We start from the raw sequence: 23,575 nt of genomic DNA on the forward strand, positions 1-23,575 counted from the left end.
TGGCTGCGCGGGTTTTGCCGGCTGTGAGGTTGTCGGTGGCTGCGCGGGTTTTGCCGGCTGTGAGGTTGTCGGTGGCTGCGCGGGTTTTGCCGGCTGTGAGGTTGTCGGTGTCGGTGGCTGCGCGGGTTTTGCCGGCTGTGAGGTTGTCGGTGGCTGCGCGGGTTTTGCCGGCTGTCGGGGTGTCGGTGGCTGCGCGGGTTTTGCCGGCTGTCGGGGGCTGCGCGGCGCTGCGCGGGGCTGCGCGGAGCATGTCGGCGCTGCGGCGCAAGCTGGGCGATGAGTACCAGGTGGTGAGCACCTCGGCCAGCGGCGGAGGCCTCCCGCCCCCGCGCAGCGCCCCGCGCGGGAAGCGCCAGCGCTTCGTGGACAAGAACGGGCGCTGCAACGTGCAGCACGGCAACCTGGGCGGCGAGACCAGCCGCTACCTGTCCGACCTCTTCACCACGCTGGTGGACCTCAAGTGGCGCTGGAACCTGTTCATCTTCATCCTCACCTACACCGTGGCCTGGCTCTTCATGGCCTCCATGTGGTGGGTGATCGCCTACATGCGCGGGGACCTCAACAAGGCGCACGACGACAGCTACACCCCGTGCGTGGCCAACGTGTACAACTTCCCCTCCGCCTTCCTCTTCTTCATCGAGACCGAGGCCACCATCGGCTACGGCTACCGCTACATCACCGACAAGTGCCCCGAGGGCATCATCCTCTTCCTCTTCCAGTCCATCCTGGGCTCCATCGTGGACGCCTTCCTCATCGGCTGCATGTTCATCAAGATGTCCCAGCCCAAGAAGCGGGCGGAGACGCTGATGTTCAGCGAGCACGCCGCCATCTCCATGCGCGACGGGAAGCTCACGCTCATGTTCCGCGTGGGCAACCTCCGCAACAGCCACATGGTGTCCGCCCAGATCCGCTGCAAGCTGCTCAAGGTGCGTGCTCCGGGGGGAACACGGGGAAGTTCCCTCAAGGAAAGGCGCCCAGGGCAGTGGGGGAGTCCCCATCCCGCGTGGAGGTGGCACTTGGGGATGTGGGAGTCTTGGCAGTGCTGGGAATGGTTGGACTTGATGGCCTTGGGGGCTTTTCCAACCTCAGTAATTCCATGGGGGCCCTGGCAGTTCAGGGATAGTTGGACTGGATGGCCTTGGGGGGCTTTTCCAACCTCAGTAATTCTGTGAGGGTCTTGGCAGTGCTGGGGATGATTGGACTCCGTGGTCTTCAGGGGCTTTTCCAACCTCAGTAATTCCATGGGGATCCCAGCAGTGCTGGGAGTGGTTGGACTCGATGGCCTTGGGGGGCTTTTCTAACCTCAATAATTCCATGGGGGTCCCAGTAGTGTTGGGCATGGTTGGATTCCATGGTCCTGGTGGGCTTTTCCAACCTCAGTAATTCTGTGAGGGCCTTGGCAGTGCTGGGAATGGTTGGATTCCATGATCCTAGGTGGCTTTTCCAACCTCAGTAATTCCATGGAGAACTTGGCAGTTTGGGTATGGTTGTATTTCATGATCTTGAGGGGCTTTTCCAACCTCAGTAATTCCATGAGGGCCCTGGCAGTGCCCAGCCAACCCAGGGAATGGTTGGGATGGTTGGACTCCATGGCCTTAGGGGGCTTTTCCAACCTAAATTCTGGGGTTCTGTGGCAGAACCGTGTCCCAACTGCCGCTCCCCTGGGGACATCCCACCCCCTCTCCGTGTCCCTTGGATGTCCCTTGCTCCTGCCCGTGGCTGTCCCCTCGTCCCTGGGGCTCGGAGCAGTCCATGGAAGGTGGCCCTGCCCGTGGCCGGGGTCGGACTGGATGATCCCAGATCGTGTTTTGGGTCCTGCTGCCGTCCCAGCATCCCTGCCCTGCTTTCCTGGTGCAGGGAACGTCTCCAGGAGCCTCGGGCTGCGGGCTCAGCCATCAGCAGCGCATTCCCAGCCTCCTTGGAGATAATTCCTGCATTCAGCGCAGGATTGGGATGGATATTTATAGATTCCTATAAAATGCTCCATTTCCCTGACAAGGAAATCAAATCCTTTGTAGCTCCGAGCCTTCCTTCCGTGAGCCGGGAAGGAGAAAGCTCCGGGCATAATCCAGAGCTTTTTGGGCAGGCTGAACTTTGTAGATGTGAGCTCCGAGGAAAGTGGAGTGCTGGGGTTAGAGCTGGAGCATCCCCGGCCCTGGAGCATCCCCATCCCTGGAGCATCCCCATCCCTGGAGCATCCCTGCCCTGGAGCATCCCTGCCCCTGGAGCATCCCTGCCCTGGAGCATCCCCATCCCTGGAGCATCCCCGTCCCTGGAGCATCCCTGCCCTGGAGCATCCCTGCCCCTGGAGCATCCCTGCCCTGGAGCATCCCTGCCCTGGAGCATCCCCGTCCCTGGAGCATCCCTGCCCCTGGAGCATCCCCGGCCCTGGAGCATCCCCATCCCTGGAGCATCCCCGTCCCTGGAGCATCCCTGCCCCTGGAGCATCCCCGGCCCTGGAGCATCCCCATCCCTGGAGCATCCCCGTCCCTGGAGCATCCCTGCCCCTGGAGCATCCCCGGCCCTGGAGCATCCCCATCCCTGGAGCATCCCCATCCCTGGAGCATCCCTGCCCCTGGAGGGCTGGGGAGAGCCGGCCCTGGTCCGAGGCTCGCCCGCGGATCCTGAAGGGCTCGGGAATGGGGATGGGGAATGTGGAATCGGGGATGGGGCTGGAGCAGGTGGGAGGAAGGAGCCGGCTCGGGGGGCTTTTGATGCACACAGAGCGTCCCACAGGGACCCCCCGGGAATGGGGATACCCGCAGGGGGGTGTGGGCAGGGAATGGGGTGTCCTGTCCTTGGGATGGGTGTCCTGAAGGGAATGGGGTGTCCTGTCCTTGGGGGGAATGCCCTGCAGGGAATGGGGTGTCCTGTCCTTGGGATGGGTGTCCTGCAGGGAATGGGGTGTCCTGTCCTTAGGATGGGTGTCCTGAAGGGAATGGGGTGTCCTGTCCTTGGGATGGGTGTCCTGCAGGGAATGGGGGTGTCCTGTCCTTGGGATTGGAGTGCCCTTGGGATGAGTGTCCTGTCCTTGGGATGGGGTGTTGTGCAGGAAATGGGGGTGCTGTTTCCATTGGAAGGGTGTCCTGCAGGGATTGGTGGTGTCCTGGTGGGATCTGGGATGTCCTGTAGGGAATAGGGGTGTCCTGTCCTTGGGATGGGTGTGCTGGTGGGATTGGGGGTGTCCTGCAGAGAATGGGGCTGCTGATTCCATTGGAAGGGTGTCCTGCAGGGATTTAGGATATCCTGTAGGGATTGGGGGTGTCCTGCAGGGATTTAGGATAACCTGGCAGGATTGGGGGTGTCCTGCAGGGATTTAGGATATCCTGCAGGGATTGGGGGTGTCCTGCAGGGATTTAGGATATCCTGCAGGGATTGGGGGTGTCCTGCAGGGATTTAGGATAACCTGGCAGGAATGGGGCTGACCTGTCCTTGGGATGGGTGTATTGGAGGGTTGGGGGTGTCCTGTAGGGCCTGGGGGTGCCTGTCCCTCGGGATGTGGGTGCTGGGCAGGGCAGGGTCCCCATTCCCAGGACAGTTCCCTTGGGAATCTCCCCAGTTTTCCTCCCTGTTCCCCCACAGCCCCAGGGACGGAGCTCAGCCCATGGGAGGCTCCTGAGGTTGTCCTGTTCTCCCAAATTCCCCGTTTCCCGTGGGATTTCAGGATCAGGACTGGCCCGGTATTGGGGTCCCCTAAACCTTGAGGGAGTCTGTGCCTTAAAGAGGGAAAGAATTCCTAAAAATTTCCCAAAATAAACCTTTAATACCTTTAAAATGATGGAATATAATTTATAAATATTATAAATATTATTTATGAGGATAAATATACAAAATAGCATTAAAATGTAATACCATAGATTTATGTAATATGCAATTATAAATATTTATATTTACCAATATATAATTTATGCAGTTTGTTTTAAAGTATTTAATAATGTGAAAATATATATTTGCATTCTGTATCAATATATTTAAATAATTTCATATATTTCAAGCTATAAAAGATCAAAAATGAGTAATTTCCAGTGCAGCATTTGAAAATTGCTCTTTTTTTTTGGCTCTGGAAGTCCCAGAGGAGGAATTGTAAAAGATGGAGCTTCAAACTTAGTGTGGCTCCAAAAGAATTGCCAGGATCTGAATTATGGGAAAAGAAAGGTTTGTGCTTGGAAGGAAAGCAGTGCCAGGCCAGGCCTTCTGGGGAAAAAAAAGGGAAGGGGGAAAAAAAAAAGTGGAAAAAAGGGTAATTAGAAGGAAAAAATGAGGGAAGAGCAAAATAAAAGGGAAAAGTAAAATGAAAAAAGCAGGGCAAAGGAAAATAAGAGGAAAAACAAAATTTAAAAGGGGAAAAAGGAAAATAAAAGGAAAAATCAAAGAAAAAAGAAAACCAAAGGAAAGGGAAAATAAAAAGGGAAAAGGGTAAAAAAAAGACAAAACAAAGGAATAAAAGAAAAAGAGAAGAAGAGGAGAAAGGGAAAATGAAAGAAGGAACAAAGATAAAAGGAAGGAGGGAAAATAAAAGGGAGCCCCATTCCTGGGGGGATTGCAGAGCCTGGGATGGAGCCCCATTCCTGGGGGGATTGCAGAACCTGGGATGTGGCACTTGAGGACCCGAGTGCTGGGAATGGTTGGGAACCGATCTCAGAGGGCTTTTCCAACCCAAACTTTCTGGGATTCCACGATTTCCTTCCCCCCCGCCGAAGCTGCCCCCGTTTCCCTGGGCTGGCCGTGTCCCCAGACTCCCGATCGCCCCTGCTGAAATCCCCCAGTCCCGGGATGGTCAGGGAGGGCTCTCGGTGCCGTCCCTCGGGCAGGGATCTGCCGGCCCGGGCTGCTCCAGGCCCTCCCAGGCACCAGGAGCTGCAGTGTCCCCTCCTTGTGCCCCGCAGTCCCGGCAGACCCCGGAGGGAGAGTTCCTGCCCCTGGACCAGCTGGAGCTGGACGTGGGCTTCAGCACGGGGGCCGACCAGCTCTTCCTGGTGTCCCCGCTGACCATCTGCCACGTCATCGACTCCAAGAGCCCCTTCTACGACCTGTCCCAGCGCAGCATGCACACGGAGCAGTTCGAGATCGTCGTCATCCTCGAGGGCATCGTGGAGACCACGGGTGAGTGGGAACGGCCTGGTGGAGCTCCCTGCTGGACCCGCACAGCTCGGGGTTCCGCTGGCTCTGGGCAAGGCTGGGGAGCTGGGGGGCAGCTGGGGCTGGGGTTTGCTGCACAGGGGTTCTGGGACTCTCCAAGTCCCGAGACTTAGGGGTTTGGGCCTCTCCAAGGAGATGGATTTTGGTGCTCTATCCAAGGAGATGGATTTTGGTGCTCTCCAGGGGATGGATTTTGGTGCTCTATCCAAGGAGATGGATTTTGGTGCTCTCCAGGAGATGGATTTTGGTGCTCTATCCAAGGAGATGGATTTTGGTGCTCTCCAGGGGATGGATTTTGGTGCTCTCCAGGGGATGGATTTTGGTGCTCTATCCAAGGAGATGGATTTTGGTGCTCTATCCAAGGAGATGGATTTTGGTGCTCCCCAGGGGATGGATTTTTGTACTCTCTCCAGGGGATAGGTTTTGGTGCTGGGCTCTCTCCGGGGGATGGATTTTGGCACTGCTGCTCTCTTCAGGGGGATGAATTTTGGTGCTTTCTCCAAGGGGATGGATTTTTGTGCTCTCCAGGGGATGGATTTGGAGTCTCTCTCAAGAGGGATGGATTTTGGCACTGGGGTTCTCTCTAAGGAGATGAATTTTGGGGCTCTCTCCAGGGCATGGGTTAGGGTTAGGTTGGCACTGGGGCTCTCTCCAGGGCATGAATTTTGGTGCTGCTGCTCTCTCCAGGGGATGGATTTTGGGTCTCTCTCTAAGGGGATGGATTTTGGGTCTCCCTGGGTGATGAATTTTGGCACTTGTGCTCTGTCCAGGGGGATAGATTTTGGTTCTCTCTCCAGAGGGATGGATTTTTGTGCTGTCCAAGGAGATGGATTTTGGCACTGGGGCTCTCTTCAGGAGGATGGATTTTTGTGCTCTCTAGGGGGATGGATTTTGGCACTGGGGCTCTCTCCAGAGGATGGATTTCAGGGCTCTCTCCAGGGGATGGATTTTGGTGCTCTATCCAAGGGTGTGGATTTTGGCACTGCTGCTCTCTCCAGGGGATGGATTTTGGGGCTCTTTCCAGGGGATGGATTTCGGGGCTCTCTCCAGGAGATGGATTTCGGGGCTCTCTCCAGGGGATGGATTTTGGGACTCTCTCAAAGGAGATGGATTTTGGTGTTCCCGGGATATGGTGTTGGGAATGTGGAGCTCCTGGCTGGGATGTGGAGCTCCTGCATTTTCCAGTTGCTGCCAGGCACAGGGAGTGTTCAGGGTACCTTTGATGCATTTTGGGGCCATGTTGTGGGGTCCCAATATTCCTCCTGATTCCCCAGGCAGGAGAGCACAGCCCAGAGAAAGGAAGGTGAACCCTCTGTGTGCTTCCCTAAAAACTCCTTGATATTCCTCTAAAAACTCCCTGATATTTCCATAAAACCCCACAGATACTTCCCTAAAAACCCCTGATCTTTACCTGCAAGCCCCTTGATAGTTCCTTAAAATCTCCTTGGTATTCCGCTAAAAGTTAAAATCTCCTTGATATTCCTCTAAAAACTCCTTGGTATTGTCATAAAGATTCCCTGATACTTCCCTAAAAAACTCCTGATATTTCTCTAAAAAATTCCTGATATTTCTGTAAAACCCCCCTGATACTTCCCTAAAACCTCCCTGATATTTCCCCTGAACCTCCCTGATATTTCCCTAAAAATTTCCTGATACTTCCTTAAAAACCTTCTGGTGTTCCCCTAAAAACTCCTTGATATTCCCTAAAAAACCCCTTTTCATAAAGGCTTCCTGATATTTCCCCAGAACTCCTGGGGAAGTTCCCCCAGAACTTCCCTAAAAGCTCCCTGATATTTCCCTATAAACTCCCTGACATTTCCCTAAATCCCCCTGGCACTTCCTTGATATTTCCCTGTAAACTCCCTGATATTTCCCTAAATATTTTGTGGTATTTCCATTAAAAATTCCCTGGAAAACTTGCAGGCCTGACCTTGCAGGTTTCTTGTTTTTATTCCTCAAAAAATTAATTCCAAACAAAATGAGGGAAGAAAAGCTCTTTTGTAAATAACTCTTGGAATTTAAAACCCTGGCTTTGTTTTGGGAAATATTATTAACCTGGAAATTATACAGGGAATGGGCAAAAAAAAAAAAAAAAGGAAAAAAGGGAATTTCTGGGTCTTTAAAGCCTAACTGGGATAAGGTTCCAAATGTTGTGACCTACTTTTGGGAGCTGAGCTGAAAATTGGGCAAAACAGAGCAAAATGTGCTGGATCTGGATAACACAGGAAGGAATGAAAGGGCTGGGAAAATCTCCCAGTGGGAGCAAAGGGAGGAGGAGGAGAGGGCAGGGCTGGGTTTGAGGGAAGGGAGAGCTCATCCAGGGATGCTGAGGATTTTAGGGAAGAGGGGACACCTCTGTGGGTTTAAGCCCTGCAGGAATTCCAGATTCTCCTCTCAGTTCAGGCTTTTCCCAGCAAATGCTGCATTTCCCCTCCCATCCAAAGCTCTGGAAAAGCAGAGGTTTTCCCGTGGGAACGTGCAGTGATCCACCAGCAAACACTGGCAACATCCCTGGATATAAATGGCATTAAATATTGGGAATAATGGGATCCTATGGAAAAATGGGATTCATTCAGGGGGTTTGGAGGGGTTGAGTGTGGTACTGGGAATGTGACCCTGGAGTTGGGATGAAGGCCTGGAAGGCCTTCCTGACCCTTCCTGGCATTCCTGATCCTTCCTGAATTCCCTGGGAGCTCCTGATCCGTCCTGAATTCCTCCCTGCTTTAGGGAAGGGTCTCCTCTGGGAGGTTTTAGGAGGGGTCCCGGCCCAGGATTGTGGAGGCGATGCCTTGGGATGGTTTTTGACTAAAAGAGGGAATATTTAGATGGATGTTGGGAAAGAATTCCTGGCTGGGAGGGTGGGGAGGGCTGGGTTGGAATTCCCAGAGCAGCTGTGCGATCCAGGGAAAAGGAAAAGGAAAGGGAAAGAAAAAGGGGAAAGGGAAAGGAAAAAAGAGAAGGGGAAGGAGAAGGGAAGGGAAAGGAAAGGAAAGGAAAGGAAAGGAAAGGAAAGGAAAGGAAAGGAAAGGAAAGGAAAGGAAAGGAAAGGAAAGGAAAGGAAAGGAAAGGAAAGGAAAGGAAAGGAAAGGAAAGGAAAGGAAAGGAAAAGGAAAAGGAAAGGAAAAGGAAAGGAAAAGGAAAGGAAAAGGAAAGGAAAAGGAAAAGGAAAAGGAAGGGACTCACTGGGATCACCCATGGGAAAGGCAGAAGGGACCCTTGGATCCCTGGCAGTGCCCAGGGCCAGGCTGGAGCAGTCTGGGACAGTGGAAAGTGTTGGGGATGGGATGGGATTTAAGGTCTTTCCAACCCAAACCATTCCGTGGTTCCATGAGCTAAAATTCCTGCCTGGAAAGTGCTCTGAGTCCCTCCCAGTCCCCAGGAGTGGAGCAGCCCCACTCTGGCACTGGATTGTTCCCAGTTTTTGGGGCCTTTCCCAGTGGAGATGCTCCAATGGAGCTGGTGACGATTCCTGAGGGTCAATGCTGATCATTCTGGCTTATTCTGGATATCTCTTCCCCCCCTTATATTTTGGATATTTGGATACCTCTTCCCCTCCCCCATTATTAGGATAACCTGGAATTGGAAGAACATTCCAAGGGTTTATTTCCCAAACCTTTTGTCCTCCTTTCCCGTTGTTGGGATGGAGAAGTGGAAGCTCCTTTGCCAGCAGAGCTTCCTGGTGCTGTTCCTGTGCAGAATTTGACTTTCATCCTGGATTTGACTTTCATCCTGCTGGGATTTGCCTCTGGGTTTGTTTGGGATTATGTAACCCTTTATAATTTTGTGTTATCCTGCAATTTATTGATAAGCTGCTAGAATTCCTGAAAAAAAATCAGTCATTAATAGGAATCTGAAGCAAACAAAACCCTGCAGGAATGGTTTGTGCATCCGTTTTCCAAACTCATTAGATTTATTTTGGAAGCCTCTTCCCGTGATTTGCTGATTAAAGAACTCCAGAGCCTGCCAGGCTTTTTAATTAAAGAAATAGGGATGGCATCAAAGGCCTTTTCCTCTGGTTTTGCTTTTAAAAACATGAAAAAACTGGAATTCAGGAAGGGATCTCTGAGATCCATGGAGTGAGCTCAGAATCCAGAAGCTTGAGGGAACAAAGAGCTGGGACAGATCTGAAAATTACCAGGATTCTAATAATTCCAGTTAAAATGGGATTTTTTTGGACATTGTTCTGAGGGCCAGTGAGAAACCTCAATACAAATTCAGCAGCTTTAAAGGTGGAACATAAAATATGGGAATTGTGGAATGGTTTGGGTTGGAAGGGACCTTTAAAGGTCAAATTATTTGTGGGGGTTTTTTAATCTTTCCATTCAGATTTTGGATTTTTTTATGTGTTGAATGGGAGGGCAACAGGAAAAGAGGACTCAGCAGTTCACATATTGGCAGTAGCTTTGAAATTGCATTTATTTTATTTTAAACATTTTTAAGCAGAGCCTGAGCATGGTAAAATATTCCTTTAAAACTCTCAGAGCCGAACATCCCGCAGATCCTTTCCCAGTGCTGCCGTTATAGGAAATCTGTCAGTGGAAAATCCAATATTCTTTGGTCGTGTGGACAAACACGTTTGGCCCTGGCAGAGCTGGGATTTCCTGGCATTGGCACCTTCAGCTCCAGCTTCCTTTCCCGGGCTGGGAAAGGGGGAAAAAGGGATTTTTGAAGCTGAGGAAAAGCTGAAATGTGCTGGGAAATGCAGGGAAGTGTCTGGTGGGAGAGGAGAGTTTGGAACAACAAATCCCTGATGTCAGTATAGGACATGAAATAACACACCATGGACATGCTGCTCTTTTTAAGGTAAAAGGGACTTTTAAATTACTGACTCTGACCTTTATAGATTTCCAAAAGTGGCAGTGGATTGGAGGGTGACAGTGCCACCTCTCCAGTGACGCTGGACAAACCAACAGTCCATCACATTTCTCCTCCTCCATAAAAGAATGCAAAACAATAAGTTATCTACATAAAGTGTGTGAGAAAGTTCCTTATAAAAATATAAACACCAGAAGGCTTAGAAAATCCTAAAAAATAAAAACACACCCTGGAGGTGTCCTGGGACAGAGGGAGGTGTCCCTGCCATGGCAGGGCTGGGATTTAGGGTCTGTCCCAAGCCAGAGCAGCCTGGGATTCTGGGATCCATCCCTTACATAACTTTTATCTTGGATAACGCTCCCTCCTCCTGCCCGAGGCACCATTCCCCAGATCCCCATTCCCTGCATCAGGCCTTCCTGCCCCCTCCTCTTCTCCCTGAGATCTCTTTGGAGGCCCAGGAGAGAAAACTGGGAGTGATTTTGACCATGAGAGAGAACTGGGAGTGATTTTCACCTGGAGCTGGGCAGGAACTTCCCTTTTTTTTCCCCTTTTTTTTCCCCTTTTTTCCCTTTTTCCCCCCTTTTTTCCCCCTTTCCCCCCCTTTTCCCTTTTTTCCCTTTTTTCCCTTTTTTCCCGTTTTCCCCTTTTTTCCCGTTTTTCCCTTTTTTCCCTTTTTTCCCTTTTTCCCCTTTTCCCCTTTTCCCCTTACCTTTCCCCTTCCCCTTTTTCCTTTCCCTTTCCTTTTGCCTTTTTCCCTTTTGCCATTTTCCCTTTTGCCTTTTTTCCTTTTCCCCCTTTCCCCTTCCCTTCTCTTTCTCCCTTCCCTTTTTTCCCTTGCCTTTTTTTATCCCTTTCTTCCCCTCTCCCTTTTCCCCTCTCCCTTTTTCCCTCTCCCATAGCTGATCCCAGCGAGCAGGCACTGAGCTGAAATCGCTGAGATCTCTGCCAAAATTCCCTGCTCACGCCTGATCAGGCTGGATTCCTTCTGCTTGAGCAGATCCCTGTGCTGAGCTGCTGCTCCCACAGCCTCTGGAGCAGCAGGCTCCCCGTGGAGCCCCATTTTCCAGGCATTGCTGGGGCAGGCTGAGCTGCAATGAGGATTTTGAGCCCCATTTTCCAGGCATTGCTGGGGCAGGCTGAGCTGCAATGAGGATTTTGAGCCCCATTTTCCAGGGATTGCTGGGGCAGGCTGAGCTGCAATGATGATTTTGAGCCCCATTTTCCAGGCATTGCTGGGGCAGGCTGAGCTGCAATGATGATTTTGAGCCCCATTTTCCAGGCATTGCTGGGGCAGGCTGAGCTGCAATGATGATTTTGAGCCCCATTTTCCAGGCATTGCTGGGGCAGGCTGAGCTGCAATGATGATTTTGAGCCCCATTTTCCAGGCATTGCTGGGGCAGGCTGAGCTGCAATGATGATTTTGAGCCCCATTTTCCAGGCATTGCTGGGGCAGGCTGAGCTGCAATGAGGATTTTGAGCCCCATTTTCCAGGCATTGCTGGGGCAGGCTGAGCTGCAATGATGATTTTGAGCCCCATTTTCCAGGCATTGCTGGGGCAGGCTGAGCTGCAATGATGATTTTGAGCCCCATTTTCCAGGCATTGCTGGGGCAGGCTGAGCTGCAATGATGATTTTGAGCCCCATTTTCCAGGCATTGCTGGGGCAGGCTGAGCTGCAATGATGATTTTGAGCCCCATTTTCCAGGCATTGCTGGGGCAGGCTGAGCTGCAATGAGGATTTTGAGCCCCATTTTCCAGGCATTGCTGGGGCAGGCTGAGCTGCAATGAGGATTTTGAGCCCCATTTTTCCAGGGATTGCTGGGGCAGGCTGAGCTGCAATGAGGATTTTGAGCCCCATTTTTCCAGGCATTGCTGGGGCAGGCTGAGCTGCAATGAGGATTTTGAGCCCCATTTTCCAGGCATTGCTGGGGCAGGCTGAGCTGCAATGATGATTTTGAGCCCCATTTTCCAGGCATTGCTGGGGCAGGCTGAGCTGCAGTGATGATTTGGGAGCACCAAAACCCCATCTCTGCTGTGGCTCTGCACCTGCTGCCAGGGGGTAGAGCAGGGAAAGGGGAATATTCCAGCTCCTGCTGCACCTGGAGGGGAAACTGGGAGTGGTGGGGTGGGAAAGGGGAAGGCAGAGGGCTGGAATTTGTCCTGGAGTGCTGGGATGTGGGGATGCTGCTGGCTAAATACAGCCCCAGACTGCTCCTCCTGGAGAAACTGATGGGCAGATAAAACCCTCGCTGCTGGAGTGGTGCTGATTCACAGGATCCTGGAATGGTTTGGGATGGAAGGGCTCAAATCCCATCCTATTCCATGGGCAGGGACATCTCCCAGTGTCCCAGGCTGCTCCAGCCTGGCCTTGCGCACTGCCAGGGATCCAGGGGCAGCCACAGCTGCTCTGGGAATGCCAGCCCAGGCAGGAATTCCTTCCCCATATCCCACCTAAACCAACCTCAATCCTTCCATTTGAAGCCATTCCCTCGTGTCCCTGTCCTTGAATCCCTCACTGCATTGCAATCCGAGCCATTTTTTCTCTGTAGCAGCTCCTGCCCACTCCTTATTTCCCTCCTGGATGCTCTGGCAGCCCAGCTTTCCCTGGATATTTGCCCTCAGTGAGTTATGGGTGCTGCTGCCAGAGGTTTTTGTCAGCAGCCCCCGGATCCCTCCTCAGTGTTTGTTTATTTATTTATTGTCTCAATAACCTGCAGCAGGTCCGTGCCTCAGGCAGGTGTGCTGCTCCAGGAATGCCCAGCTGCCTTTTCCATGGATACCTGTTCCTTGGCCTGGATACTCTGCTGTTTGTTATTCTTTATTTCCAGCTCTGCACAACGGGGAGATGTTAAATATTGAATATCCCAGCAGCTTCCTCACAGGCTCGCTCTCCTGAGGGATCCTGGCTTGGGAATGGCCTTAGGCTGCCCCAGGGGAGGTTTGGCTTGGATATTTGGGAACATTTATCATGGATAGGGCTGTCTAGGCCTGGCAGAGTCCCCATCTCTGAGGGGGTTTCACAGCCCTGTGGATGTGGCACTGGGGACACTGGGCAGTGCTGGGGATGGTTGCACTCGATGCTCTGAGAGGCTTTTCCAGCCTAAACCCCTCTGGAATTCCACAATTCCAGCTGAACTGGCCTTCCCAGAGCAGAGGTTGCAATCCCTGAGCAGCCAGGCTCAATGTCTCCTTTTGGAAAGGCACAAACCCCTGAGCTCTCCTGGAATTCCAGGTTTGGAACCCCTGGAATTCTCTGGGACATGGGATGTGCTGTGGGGTGAGGGACACAGGAAAATCCCTGCAGGGATGGGGGCTCCACCTGAGCACCTTTTCCTGCAGGAATTGCCCCAAAATCCCCCCTGAGCTGCCCTGGGCCAGCCTGAGGCCGTTCCCTCTGCTCCTGTCCCTGTTCCCTGCGAGCAGAGCCCGTTGTTTTCCCAGTCTGACCCTTTGCAGCCAGGTTTGTCCCAGCTGGGCACTCCCAGTTTACGTGTGACACAAAGCAGTTGTAGTTCAGGCCTTGCTTTGTGGCTGCTGTTGGTTCTTGGGGTGATTTGGAGGTGAGGTTGAAGAGGAAGGCGCTGGTTTAGCTCCTGGTGTGTTACACAGTCCAGGCTGCACCGAGGCTGCTGTGAGCTCAGTGATGATAAAAGTGCTTGGCAGGAGAAGGGGGAGAGGCCTGGCGTGGGTAAAATGCTGGGACATTCCAGGAGAGTCATCAAAAACGTCAGGAGGGATTGGGAATTCATGGAGGGGAAAGCTGTGCTTGGGCTGGGGAGAGCCTGGAGCCCTGGGGGCTGCTCCTGCCTCCCTTCCCTGTGCTCGGGCTGGGTTTGGGGGGTTTTGGGGGTTTTTTTAGGGGGGTTTTGTGGGGTTTGGGGAGCAGGGGCAGGAGGAGGGAGTGAGGGGCTGCAGCTCTGCCCACTCCTGGCTGATCCTTCCTGGGGATGGAGACAGAGCCTGCCTGTCACAGACATGTTTTATGGAAAATCCTTTCCTTAAGATTTTTCTCCTGAGAAGCTGAGAGGCCTCAGGAACAAAATGCAAACAATGGTTGTCTGCTGCTGTGGAATGCAACAGGTAGATCTTTGATTAGCTTATGTTGGTTGTTTCTAATTAATGGCCAATCACAGTCAGCTGGCTTGGACTGTCTGTCTGAGACACAAACCTTTGTTATCATTCTTTCTTTTTCTATTCTTAGCCAGCCTTCTGATGAAATCTTTCCTTCTATTCTTTTAGCATAGTTTTAATATAATATATATCATAAAATAATCAATCAGCCTTGTGAAACATGGAGTCAGATCCTCATCCCTTCCCTCATCCTGGGACCCCTGTGAGCACCTTCACAGCTGCCCCTTTTCATTGAGCACTGAGCTGCCCTTGGGGACAGCCAGGGGAGATCATCATGTGCTGTGCCCTGAGTGAATCTGGGAGCCCAAACCAAGCCCATTAGTGACCTCGGTGACAGGGCTCCCAAGGTTTGGAGCTGTCTGTGCCATTCCAGCACCAGGAGAGGCTCTGGGGATGCTGGGAACAAACAGCTCCCTCCTCTAATTGCAATTATTTATTGCAGGCTCCTTGTTTTCCAGCCTTAGTGACTCTCTGCAGCTCCTGAGCAAATCCCAGAGCTCTCAGCAGAGCAGGCTCAGTGCTGGCAGTGCTGGGGATGAACCCCAAATCTGGATTTCACACCCAGTCTGGGGTGGGGCTCCAGGAGCAGGGCACTGGGTCAGGGTGTCCAGGTGCCTCTGGAGTCTGGGACCTGCAGGAAAGGGGGAGTTCTGCCCCTCTGCCCCTGGGCTCAGGTGAGACCTCACCTGCAGAGCTGCCCCAGCCCTGGGCTCCCACATCACAGGGACCTGGAGCTGCTGGAGAGAGCCCAGAGGAGCCAGGAGCTGCTGCAGGGCTGGAGCCAGGCTGGGAGAGCTGGGAATGTTCCCTGGAGAAGGGAAGGCTCCAGGCAGAGCTCAGAGCCCCTGGCAGGGCCTGAAGGGGCTCCAGGAGAGCTGAGAGGGACTGGGGACAAGGGATGGAGGGACAGGAGCCAGGGAATGGCTCCCAGTGCCAGAGGGCAGGCATGGATGGGACACTGGGAACTGGGAATTCCTGCCTGGGAAGGTGAGCAGGCCCTGGCACAGGGTGCCCAGGGAAGATGTGGCTGCCCCTGCATTCAGCACTGGCAGGATAAAAAAAAAAAACAACAAACAAACAATGGGTCAGCCCTCACCTGTGTGGGTGCAGCCTGGGCTGGAATCCCCCTGTGCTTTCCCAGCTCCTGGATCTGCCCTGAGCCTCTGCCCTGCCCCTCCTGCTGGAATTCCTGCTGCTGTTATGCATTTATTCCATTTATTGCCTACAAGGATTCGTTCTGCTCAGGCTTTGTCAGGAGGGATAATGATTCAAGGAGCCGCTGCTGACAAGGACAAGAGGGAATGGCTTTTAACGGAAGGACTGGGGGGGATTTAGCTGGGATATTGGGAAGGGATTCCTGCCTGGGAGGGAGGGGAGGCCCTGGCACACATTCCCAGAGCTGCTGGGGCTGCCCCTGGATGTGTCCTAGGCTGGGTTGGAGCAGCCTGGGACAGTGGGAGGTGTCCAGGGGTGGATGGGATGGGATTTAGGGTACATTCCAAGACCATGCCACGTTCTGGGATTGGTGGCAGTGATGACTCAGGGATGCTGAGAGGTCCCACAGCTGCTCTGGGGTGAGTCAGGCACCGCAGCCCCCTCAGGAATCACCTCCTGCTCCAGTGGGACAGGTCTGGCTAGATAAAATGATAATCCCGAGGTGCAGAGATGAATGGAGCCTGAGCCAGGAGCAGCAGTTTTCCTGCTGAGCTTTGCTCTGCTCGTTCAGATATTGATCTGTGGCTGCAGGCCCTCCCCCAGGACACAGCTCCGGGATAAATAACCCGGGACAGGCAGCACTGATTGTGATTTAGGAGGTCTCTCCACCCTCCTGCTCTCTGTGCCCCGGGTTTGGCTCCACAGGGGCTGGAACTGGGCACGTGTGGGGCTGGCTGTGGCTTCTGGGATGTTTTTGGGATCAGTGTAACCGGGAATAAAAATGTTTAGATTGGTAGAAATATAACGTTTAAATTGAAAATATGTTGTGAGGGCAAGGGCAGTAAAGATCAGGGAATAATGGAACGGGTTGGGCTGGAAGGGACATTAAACCCCACCCAGTGCCACCCCTGCCATGGCAGGGACACCTCCCACTGTCCCAGGCTGCTCCAGCCTGGCCTTGGGCACTGCCAGGGATCCAGGGGCAGCCCCAGCTGCTCTGGCAATCCCAGCCCAGCATCCCTGTGAGTGATCCATCCCTATTCCCTTTTTATCCCACAGCATTACTCTTCCCATATTTTTCCCGTGGTGCTGAGCCCATTCCCAGTGTCCCTCTGGAGCCTCTCCTGCTCCTCCTCGTGCTGCAGACACTTCAAATTCCCGGGGCAGGGAGCTGGGGGTGGGATTTCCCCAGTGGAACATTGCTGACTCTGTGTTCAGAGCTCTGTGTGATGGAGGAGCAGGGGTTTACATTTAATATTGCCCACGATTTCCCTGCCTCTGGCTGCTGCTCAGCAGCCAGACCCAGGCAGGGCTGGGAAAATAGGAAAAATTCATGGGAAACTTGGAAAAATTCATGGAGTGCTTTGTGCCAAGGACCTCTTCCAGGAAAAAAAAAAAAAAAAAAAAAAAAAAAAAAAAAAAAAAAAGGAGATTTCCCCTTTTATTTTCTTTTTTTTTTTTAGCTGGAAGAGGTTATGAGTTTAAAAGCTGCATGCCTGGAGTTGTGGCCTGGTCCATGATGCCTGTGGAAGCATCCCAGGTTTGCACTGTAGGTGGGATATTGGGAAGGGGTTCCTGGCTCTGAGGATGCTGAAGCCCTGGCATAGAATTCCCAGGGAAGCTGTGGCTGCCCCTGGATCCCTGGCAGTGCCCAGGGCCGGGCTGGAGCAGCCTGGCATGGTGGGAGGTGTCCCTGCCGTGGCAGGGGTGCAATGGGATGGGATTGGGGATCCCTTCGCACCCAGCCCACGCTGGGGTTGGTGTCCGTGTGTCTGTCCCCCCACAGGAAGGTGTCTGCAGGGGCAGTGTTTGGGGAATGCCATTCCCTGGCTGCCGGGGCTCGGAGGCAGCAGCCGAGCTCACCTGGTAATTAATTCATCAGCAGAACCTCCTGGAATTAGAGCCGTGCTCCGAGAGAGGCTCCTAATTGGGAGTTAATGGCTCATTAGAGCTGAGCAGATCAGCCTGAGCACCCCGGCAACACAAACAAAGCAATTAATGATGTTCAGGGAGTGGCTCCCCCTTTCCAGCGCTGCTGCTGCCCTGCGAGCAGAGAGGTGCGGCTGGGCCGGGTGTGCTGTGGGTCCGGGGGGCTCTGGGGGTGCTGCTGCCGAGGGAATTCCCTCTGGAATGCCCTTTGGGCTGTGGGAGGGCTGGGATGCTGCGGTGGGGTGGCTGTGGCTTCCTGCTTTGGGGCTTGTTCATCCCAAGCTGGGCACCTGGGAAGGATGGGGTTGGAAAATGATGGGGAAACGAGCAGCAGGGGCTGCTACCCAGAGAGCTTTAAGAATGTAAATCACAGAATTTCAGGCTGGGTTGGGTGGGAAGGGACCTTAGAGCCCATCCCAGCGCATCCCCGACCCTTCCCACTATCCCAGGGTGCTCCAAGTGCTGTCCAGCCTGGCCTTGGACACTTCCAGAGAGGAAAAGGGGCTCCGGGAGAGCTGGAAATGACAGGACACAGGGAATGGCTCAGAGGGCAGGGATGGATGGGACACTGTGAATTGGGAATTCCTGGCTGGGAGGTGGGGATGCCCTGGCACAGGTGATTCCATGGATGCCCCTGGATCCCTGGCAGTGCCCAGTGCCAGCTGGAGCAGCCTGGGACAGTGGGAGGTGTCCCTGCCACGGCAGGGCTGCAATGGGATGGGATTTAAGGTCCCTTCCCACCCAAACCAGGCTGGGACCCTGTGAAGGAGTGGCAGCACCTCTGCAGCCCACCAGCATTTTTCCTGGAAGCAAAGCAGTGCCCTGAGATCTGGGATGGGAAAAGGGAAAGAGCCCAAGCCAGAACTGCCAGTGTCATAAACACCAAACGCTTCTGAAACCTGCAGGAAATAAAAGGCGTCGTTTTCCCTAAAATGGCAAAAACGCTCCAGACTTGGAGGCCTTAAAGCCAGCCTGGGGAGAGCTAAATCAGCATGATGGGCATGGCAGGCAAGGCTGGGATGTAAAATTAGAAACCCCCGGCAGGCATGTGGGTATTTGTGCAGCTCGGGCTGGGATGTGGCAGATTGATCCTCCTGGGAATAACGAGCCTGCTTCATGGCATCACATCCCTAATTAACCCCCCTGATTGTGGGCTGGGGTCGGGATCACATTGATCCTCCTGGGAATAACGAGATTGATCCTCCTGGGAATAACGAGCCTGCTGGATGGCATCACATCCCTGGGATGGGGCCCTAATTAATGCAGGATGGGTTTGGGATCAGATTGATCCTCCTGGGAATAATGAGCTGCTGGATGGCATCACATCCCCGGGATGGGGGCCCTAATTAACCCCCTGACTGCAGGGTGGGGTCGGGATTGTCTCCCTCCCTCCCTCCCTCCTGCAGGAAATGATCTCCCTGTGCCACCCTCGGATCTGAACCGCAAGGAAGAAGCAGCATCCACCCGCTCTGAGCCTCCTCTGCCTCTGCTGCAGCAGGTGTGGGGCCTGTGGGGTTTTGGGGATCCTTGTCCCAGGTGTTCTGGGATGTGGGCTCTCCTCGGGAGAGGTGTGAGGGTGCTGAGGAGGGAGGAGCAGCTGGGAGATGCTGAGCACCTGGGTCACCTGGAGGGGCAGGAGAATGTGTCGCCAAGGGGGAGAATCCAGCATGGAATTGCTGAGGGTGTGGAGGTGCTGTTGGGGAATTCTTTCCTAGGGGAAAAGGATTTCCAGGTTTTCCAATTTGGATAGGTCCCAGTGAGATCTCTGCTCACTGCAGGGGAAGGGGGAACTGCCCCATCCCTGGGAATGCTCCAGGCCAGGCTGGAGCAACCTGGGATAGAGGGAGGGATGGGATGGGATGGGATTTACTGTCCTCCCACCCTGGGAGTCTGTCATCCCGTGGTATTTGCATATATTTGTATATCTATGGCCCAGCAAGGAGCATGTGGATTCCTGAAGAGCCTCTTGCAGCCCCAAATCCCAGCTGGCAGGGCTGACAGCGCTGATCCTCCCTTTCCAGGGAGTCTGTGTGCTCCTGGTGCCAGGCAGGGAGTGTTTGCCAGCCCCTCGTGCCAGCTGTGTGCCACAATCCGTGTTTAGCTCACAGATGTGGTGTTCCAGCTGTGCATGGCTCTGAGGTGCAGGACAGGAGCTGTTCCAGCTGTGCAGAGCTCTGAGGCGCAGGACAGGAGCTGTTCCAGCTGTGCATGGCTCTGAGGCGCAGGACAGGAGCTGTTCCAGCTGTGCAGAGGTGCAGGACAGGAGCTGTTCCAGCTGTGCAGAGCTCTGAGGCGCAGGACAGGAGCTGTTCCAGCTGTGCAGAGGTGCAGGACAGGAGCTGTTCCAGCTGTGCAGAGCTCTGAGGCGCAGGACAGGAGCTGTTCCAGCTGTGCAGAGGTGCAGGACAGGAGCTGTTCCAGCTGTGCTGAGGTGCAGGACAGGAGCTGTTCCAGCTGTGCAGAGCTCTGAGGTGCAGGACAGGAGCTGCTCCAGCCTGGGAGGTGCTGGGGATGGTAACTGGGATGTTCCCAGTGCCAGACAGATGGATGCAGGTGAGGAACTGGGAGAGCTGCTCAGACACAGCCCCAGCAGCTGTCTGGGCACAGAAGGATCCTCAGAACAGGAATTTGGGGTTGGCAGGGCTGCTGATCCCCTTTGGGGATCATCCCCTGCATCCAGCCCTGGGAGCGTGGGAGTGCAGCCTGTGTTCTCCAGGAGTTTTAAATATTGGGGGATATTGATTTATAAATATTGGGTTTAAATATGAGGGGATGCTGAGCGACGTTTGCATGGAATTGAGGAGTGTCAGAGCTGGAAGGGACCCACAGCATCATGGAGCAGCTCCTGGCCCTGCACAGACACCCCAAAATCACACCTGGGCATCCCTGGAGTGCTGTCCAAACCCTCTGGGGGAAGAGCCTTGCCCTAAATCCATCCCAGCCCCTCTGGCACAGCTCCGGCTGTTTTCCCTCTCCCATGACGCATTTGGAAGGGTCTCCCCTTGCATTCCTTGGCCAAGCTGAGGCTGCAGGAGAGGAGCAGGAATCACGGAGCAGCTGTGTTGGAAGCAGTTCTGGGCATGAATTGATGGCCTCAAAATGCTCAGTGTTTTAAGAGACTCAACAAATCAATCCCTGTGTTAAACCAGCAGCACTAAATCCTAAGAGGTTATTCCCAAACACAGCTCCATGCTGCCTCCTGTAAACCATGGAATCCCAGACTGGTTTGGGTGGGAAGGGGCCCTAAACTCGCCCTGCGGGGGCACCTTCCCCTGTTCCAGGGTGCTCCAAGCCCCATCAACCCTGGACACTTCCAGGGATGGGGATTCCACACCTTTTCTGGACAATCAGAGGCTCATGATCCCTCTCTGTACCAGCTCTGATGTGGATACAGGTTATTTTCAGCTCAGAAAGCGGCTGCTGACTTTGTGTTCTATTTCAATCAGTCTCCTTTTTCCATGGGGTGGCTGCAGGCAGGGATGCTGGCATGGAGCAGGTGTCCCTCTGGGGATCATCCCCAGATCCTGGAGCCCAGGAATGCTCTGCCTGTGTGGCCCCGTGTCCACCCCAGTAAATTGTGCCTTTCCACAGGAGAGCTGGATTTTCCATGCAGGAAGGTGTCTCTGGATCCCTCGGGGTGTTTTTGGGGCTGCAGAGGGAAGCTCTATTTTGGTGCTGAGCCCATATGGCTGGGTGGGTGTTTGGAGGAGTGGCTGTGAGAGGGGAGGGAGGGCTGGGCTCAGCCTCACAATGCAAATGTTCTCGTCTGGAGAGCAGAAATTATTGTAAATATCTTTTTTTTTTTCCCTTTTCTCACTGATCCCCAGACTTGCCTCAGGTGTTGCTCTGACCTCCCAGTCTCTGGGATTTAACAAAACATTCCTTTCTCCCAGTGGCTCTTCCCCACCATTCCCAACATGGAGCTACAAATGAATCCCCTCATTTCCAGCTGCACCCAAATTCCATGAAAAGCAGAACCAGTTTTTTTGGTTTTTTTAGGAAAATCCCTGTGAGACCATGGAGTCCAACCATTCCCAGTCTGCCCAGACCACCACTGCCCCATGTCCCCACATCCACAGGGCTTTGGAATTCCTCCAGGGATGGACAGCCCTTTCCATGAAGGAGTTTTTTCCTGGCCCAGCTTCCCAGAGCAGCTGTGACTGTCCCTGGATCCCTGGAATTGTCCCAGGCCAGGTTGGATGGGGCTTGGAGCTGCCTGGGACAGTGGAAGCTGTTCCTTGCCCATGGCAGGGGTGGAATGGGATGATCCTTAATTTCTGTTCCAACCCAAACCGGTCTGGAATTCTCTGTTCAGCATAAGGAATGTTTCCATGCTGTCAGGAAAAATCTGGGAATACTTGGGGCTGGTGGGAGCTCTGGAGAACACGCATTGCATTTTTCCAGGGCATGGATGGGCAATTCCAGCTTTTATCCATGTCCCCAGCTGGGAATATCCACGGGAATGTTCCCCATGCCTGGGACTATCCCCACCCAAGAACAGGGGATCCATTCCCATCCCTCTCCCATCCCTCTCCCTGCCCTTGCTCCCAGCAGGAGCTGCGTGGGGCAGGCAGGGAAGTGCTGCCCTGCTGGCGCTGCTGAGTCAATCCCAGGCGGGTGGGAGGCAGTGATGCAGGCCTGGGAGGGTGGCAGATGGCTCTGGGCACGGAGCCTGCTCCGAGGCAGGAGCTGCAGGGGCTGGGCTGGGCTGGGCCCTGACGCATCCCGGCCGCGGGGAGCGGGAGCGCAGCCTGGGGTTGGGATTAAAAACAAAATATAATCAGGAGAGGCTAAAAATAGCAGGGCAGATTTCTCAGCCAGGATTAATTATTGCGTGGAATGTGTGTTATTGCGGGGAATGTCTGATCCAGATAACCGCTCCTGCCTCTGCTTTTCCAAAGGGATGGACAGCCCTGTTCCAGGCCTAGAAGGGCAGCCCTGGAGGCTGCCAAATCTTCATTTCCCCCTCTTTTATTAGTACCAAAAAAGGAGGTTCCCGACCTGCCAGCAGCATGTTGCATCCCTGGATGTGGGAGCAGCAGCAGGACGTGCTTTGCTTCCATGGGATTTTGGAAACCTGCTGTCATTTGGGCTAGGGATGGTGCTGGCAAACACCAGGATGAGCTGCTGAGGGTGCCAGGGAAATCTGGGGGTGTGAGAACTAAAAAGTGCCCCTGGAAGAGGCCTGGCTGATAAGGAGCATACCTTTGGCGTCATGGCTCTGTTTAAATGTCAGGAATGCTCCATGAGGACAGTGGGAATAACGCAGGAGGTATTTATGGAATGGAGATAAACAGTGTGGCTGAACTCAGGAGCAGGGCAGGAGCCTGGATTGCTCCCCAGGGTGAGGAGAAATAAAGTGTTTGGGTTAAATCATGTCTGACTGACAGGAGTGTGGTCTGGAGCCACGGGAGCATGGGGTGGTGGAATGGTTTGGGTTGGAAGGGATGTTCAGGATCATCTTGGCTCCCTTTTGCATACAGACTTCCTGTGTTAAATCTGTGTGTGCTGGAATTCCCAGGGATTCAAATTCCCAGAGCAGCCAGGGCTGCCCCTGGATCCCTGGAAGTGCCCAAGGCCAGGCTGGACAGGGCTTGGGATAATGGAAGGTGTCCCTGCCCATGGGTTGCAATTAATTGTCTTTAATCATCTTCCCACCCAGATAATCCTGGGATTCCGTGGTATTTTCATGGATTCATAAAGGATTTTTGTGGTTGGTACCTTTAGGACACATTTTGTGCCTTCCATTTCAGAAAATGCTGTATTTTTTTCTTTTTAACCAAAGTGGGTTTTTATGAAAAAATTGGCTCAGCATCCTTTCAGGGAGGATGCTGAGCAATTCCCAGTGTCCCATCCAAACCTGCCCTCTGGCACTGGGAGCCATTCCCTGGCTCCTGTCCCTCCATCCCTTGTCCCCAGTCCCTCTGCAGCTCTCCTGGAGCCCCTTCAGGCCCTGCCAGGGGCTCTGAGCTCTGCCTGGAGCCTTCCCTTCTCCAGGGGAACATTCCCAACTCCCTGGCCACGACTGCCAGAACATTCTGGAGCACTCCAAGCAATCATCACTGTAATCAGGGACCAGCCTTGTGCCAGTGCTGGGGAAAAGTGAGTGCCAGAAATAGCTGCTGCTGCTGTTCCCAGGGAGCTGGAGGTGCTGGGGCTGCAGCCCCACGCTGTCTGTGCTGCTCAGGAGCCCTCCCAACGGGCTGTGCACTTCCCAGTCTGCCAGCTGAACTGCCATGGAGAATTCAGGGGGACAGGGAGAGCCTGGGAGCTGAAACCCCCCTGGTTTTGGGGGCTGAGCCCCGTTGGTGTCCCCATTTTCTGGCTGATTGCAGATCTCAGCCATCTGTTGTGTTGTGAGAGGGTCCCCAGGATGAGGTGAGAGATGAGAATTTGACTCCATGTTCT

The 23,575-nt window shown here is 53.7% G+C and overlaps 1 protein-coding gene across 2 annotated transcripts in view; it reads left to right on the plus strand.

Annotated features, from left to right (window-relative positions):
* The window catches only part of KCNJ3 (potassium inwardly rectifying channel subfamily J member 3), a 29,726-nt gene continuing 6,151 nt past the window's right edge, over positions 1-23,575 (plus strand). The window contains exons 1-3 of one of the 2 annotated variants that reach the window (XM_059476197.1): positions 1-926; positions 4,887-5,103; positions 18,574-18,665. In XM_059476197.1, the coding sequence (XP_059332180.1) occupies positions 249-926; positions 4,887-5,103; positions 18,574-18,665 (987 nt within the window). In that variant the 5' untranslated portion in view covers positions 1-248. The remainder of the gene's footprint in view (positions 927-4,886; positions 5,104-18,573; positions 18,666-23,575) is intronic. The other variant, XM_059476196.1, reaches the window with a different exon arrangement.

This window comes from Ammospiza nelsoni, chromosome 7 (assembly GCF_027579445.1).
Source record: "Ammospiza nelsoni isolate bAmmNel1 chromosome 7, bAmmNel1.pri, whole genome shotgun sequence".
In the NCBI taxonomy this organism is placed as follows: Eukaryota; Metazoa; Chordata; class Aves; order Passeriformes; family Passerellidae; genus Ammospiza; species Ammospiza nelsoni.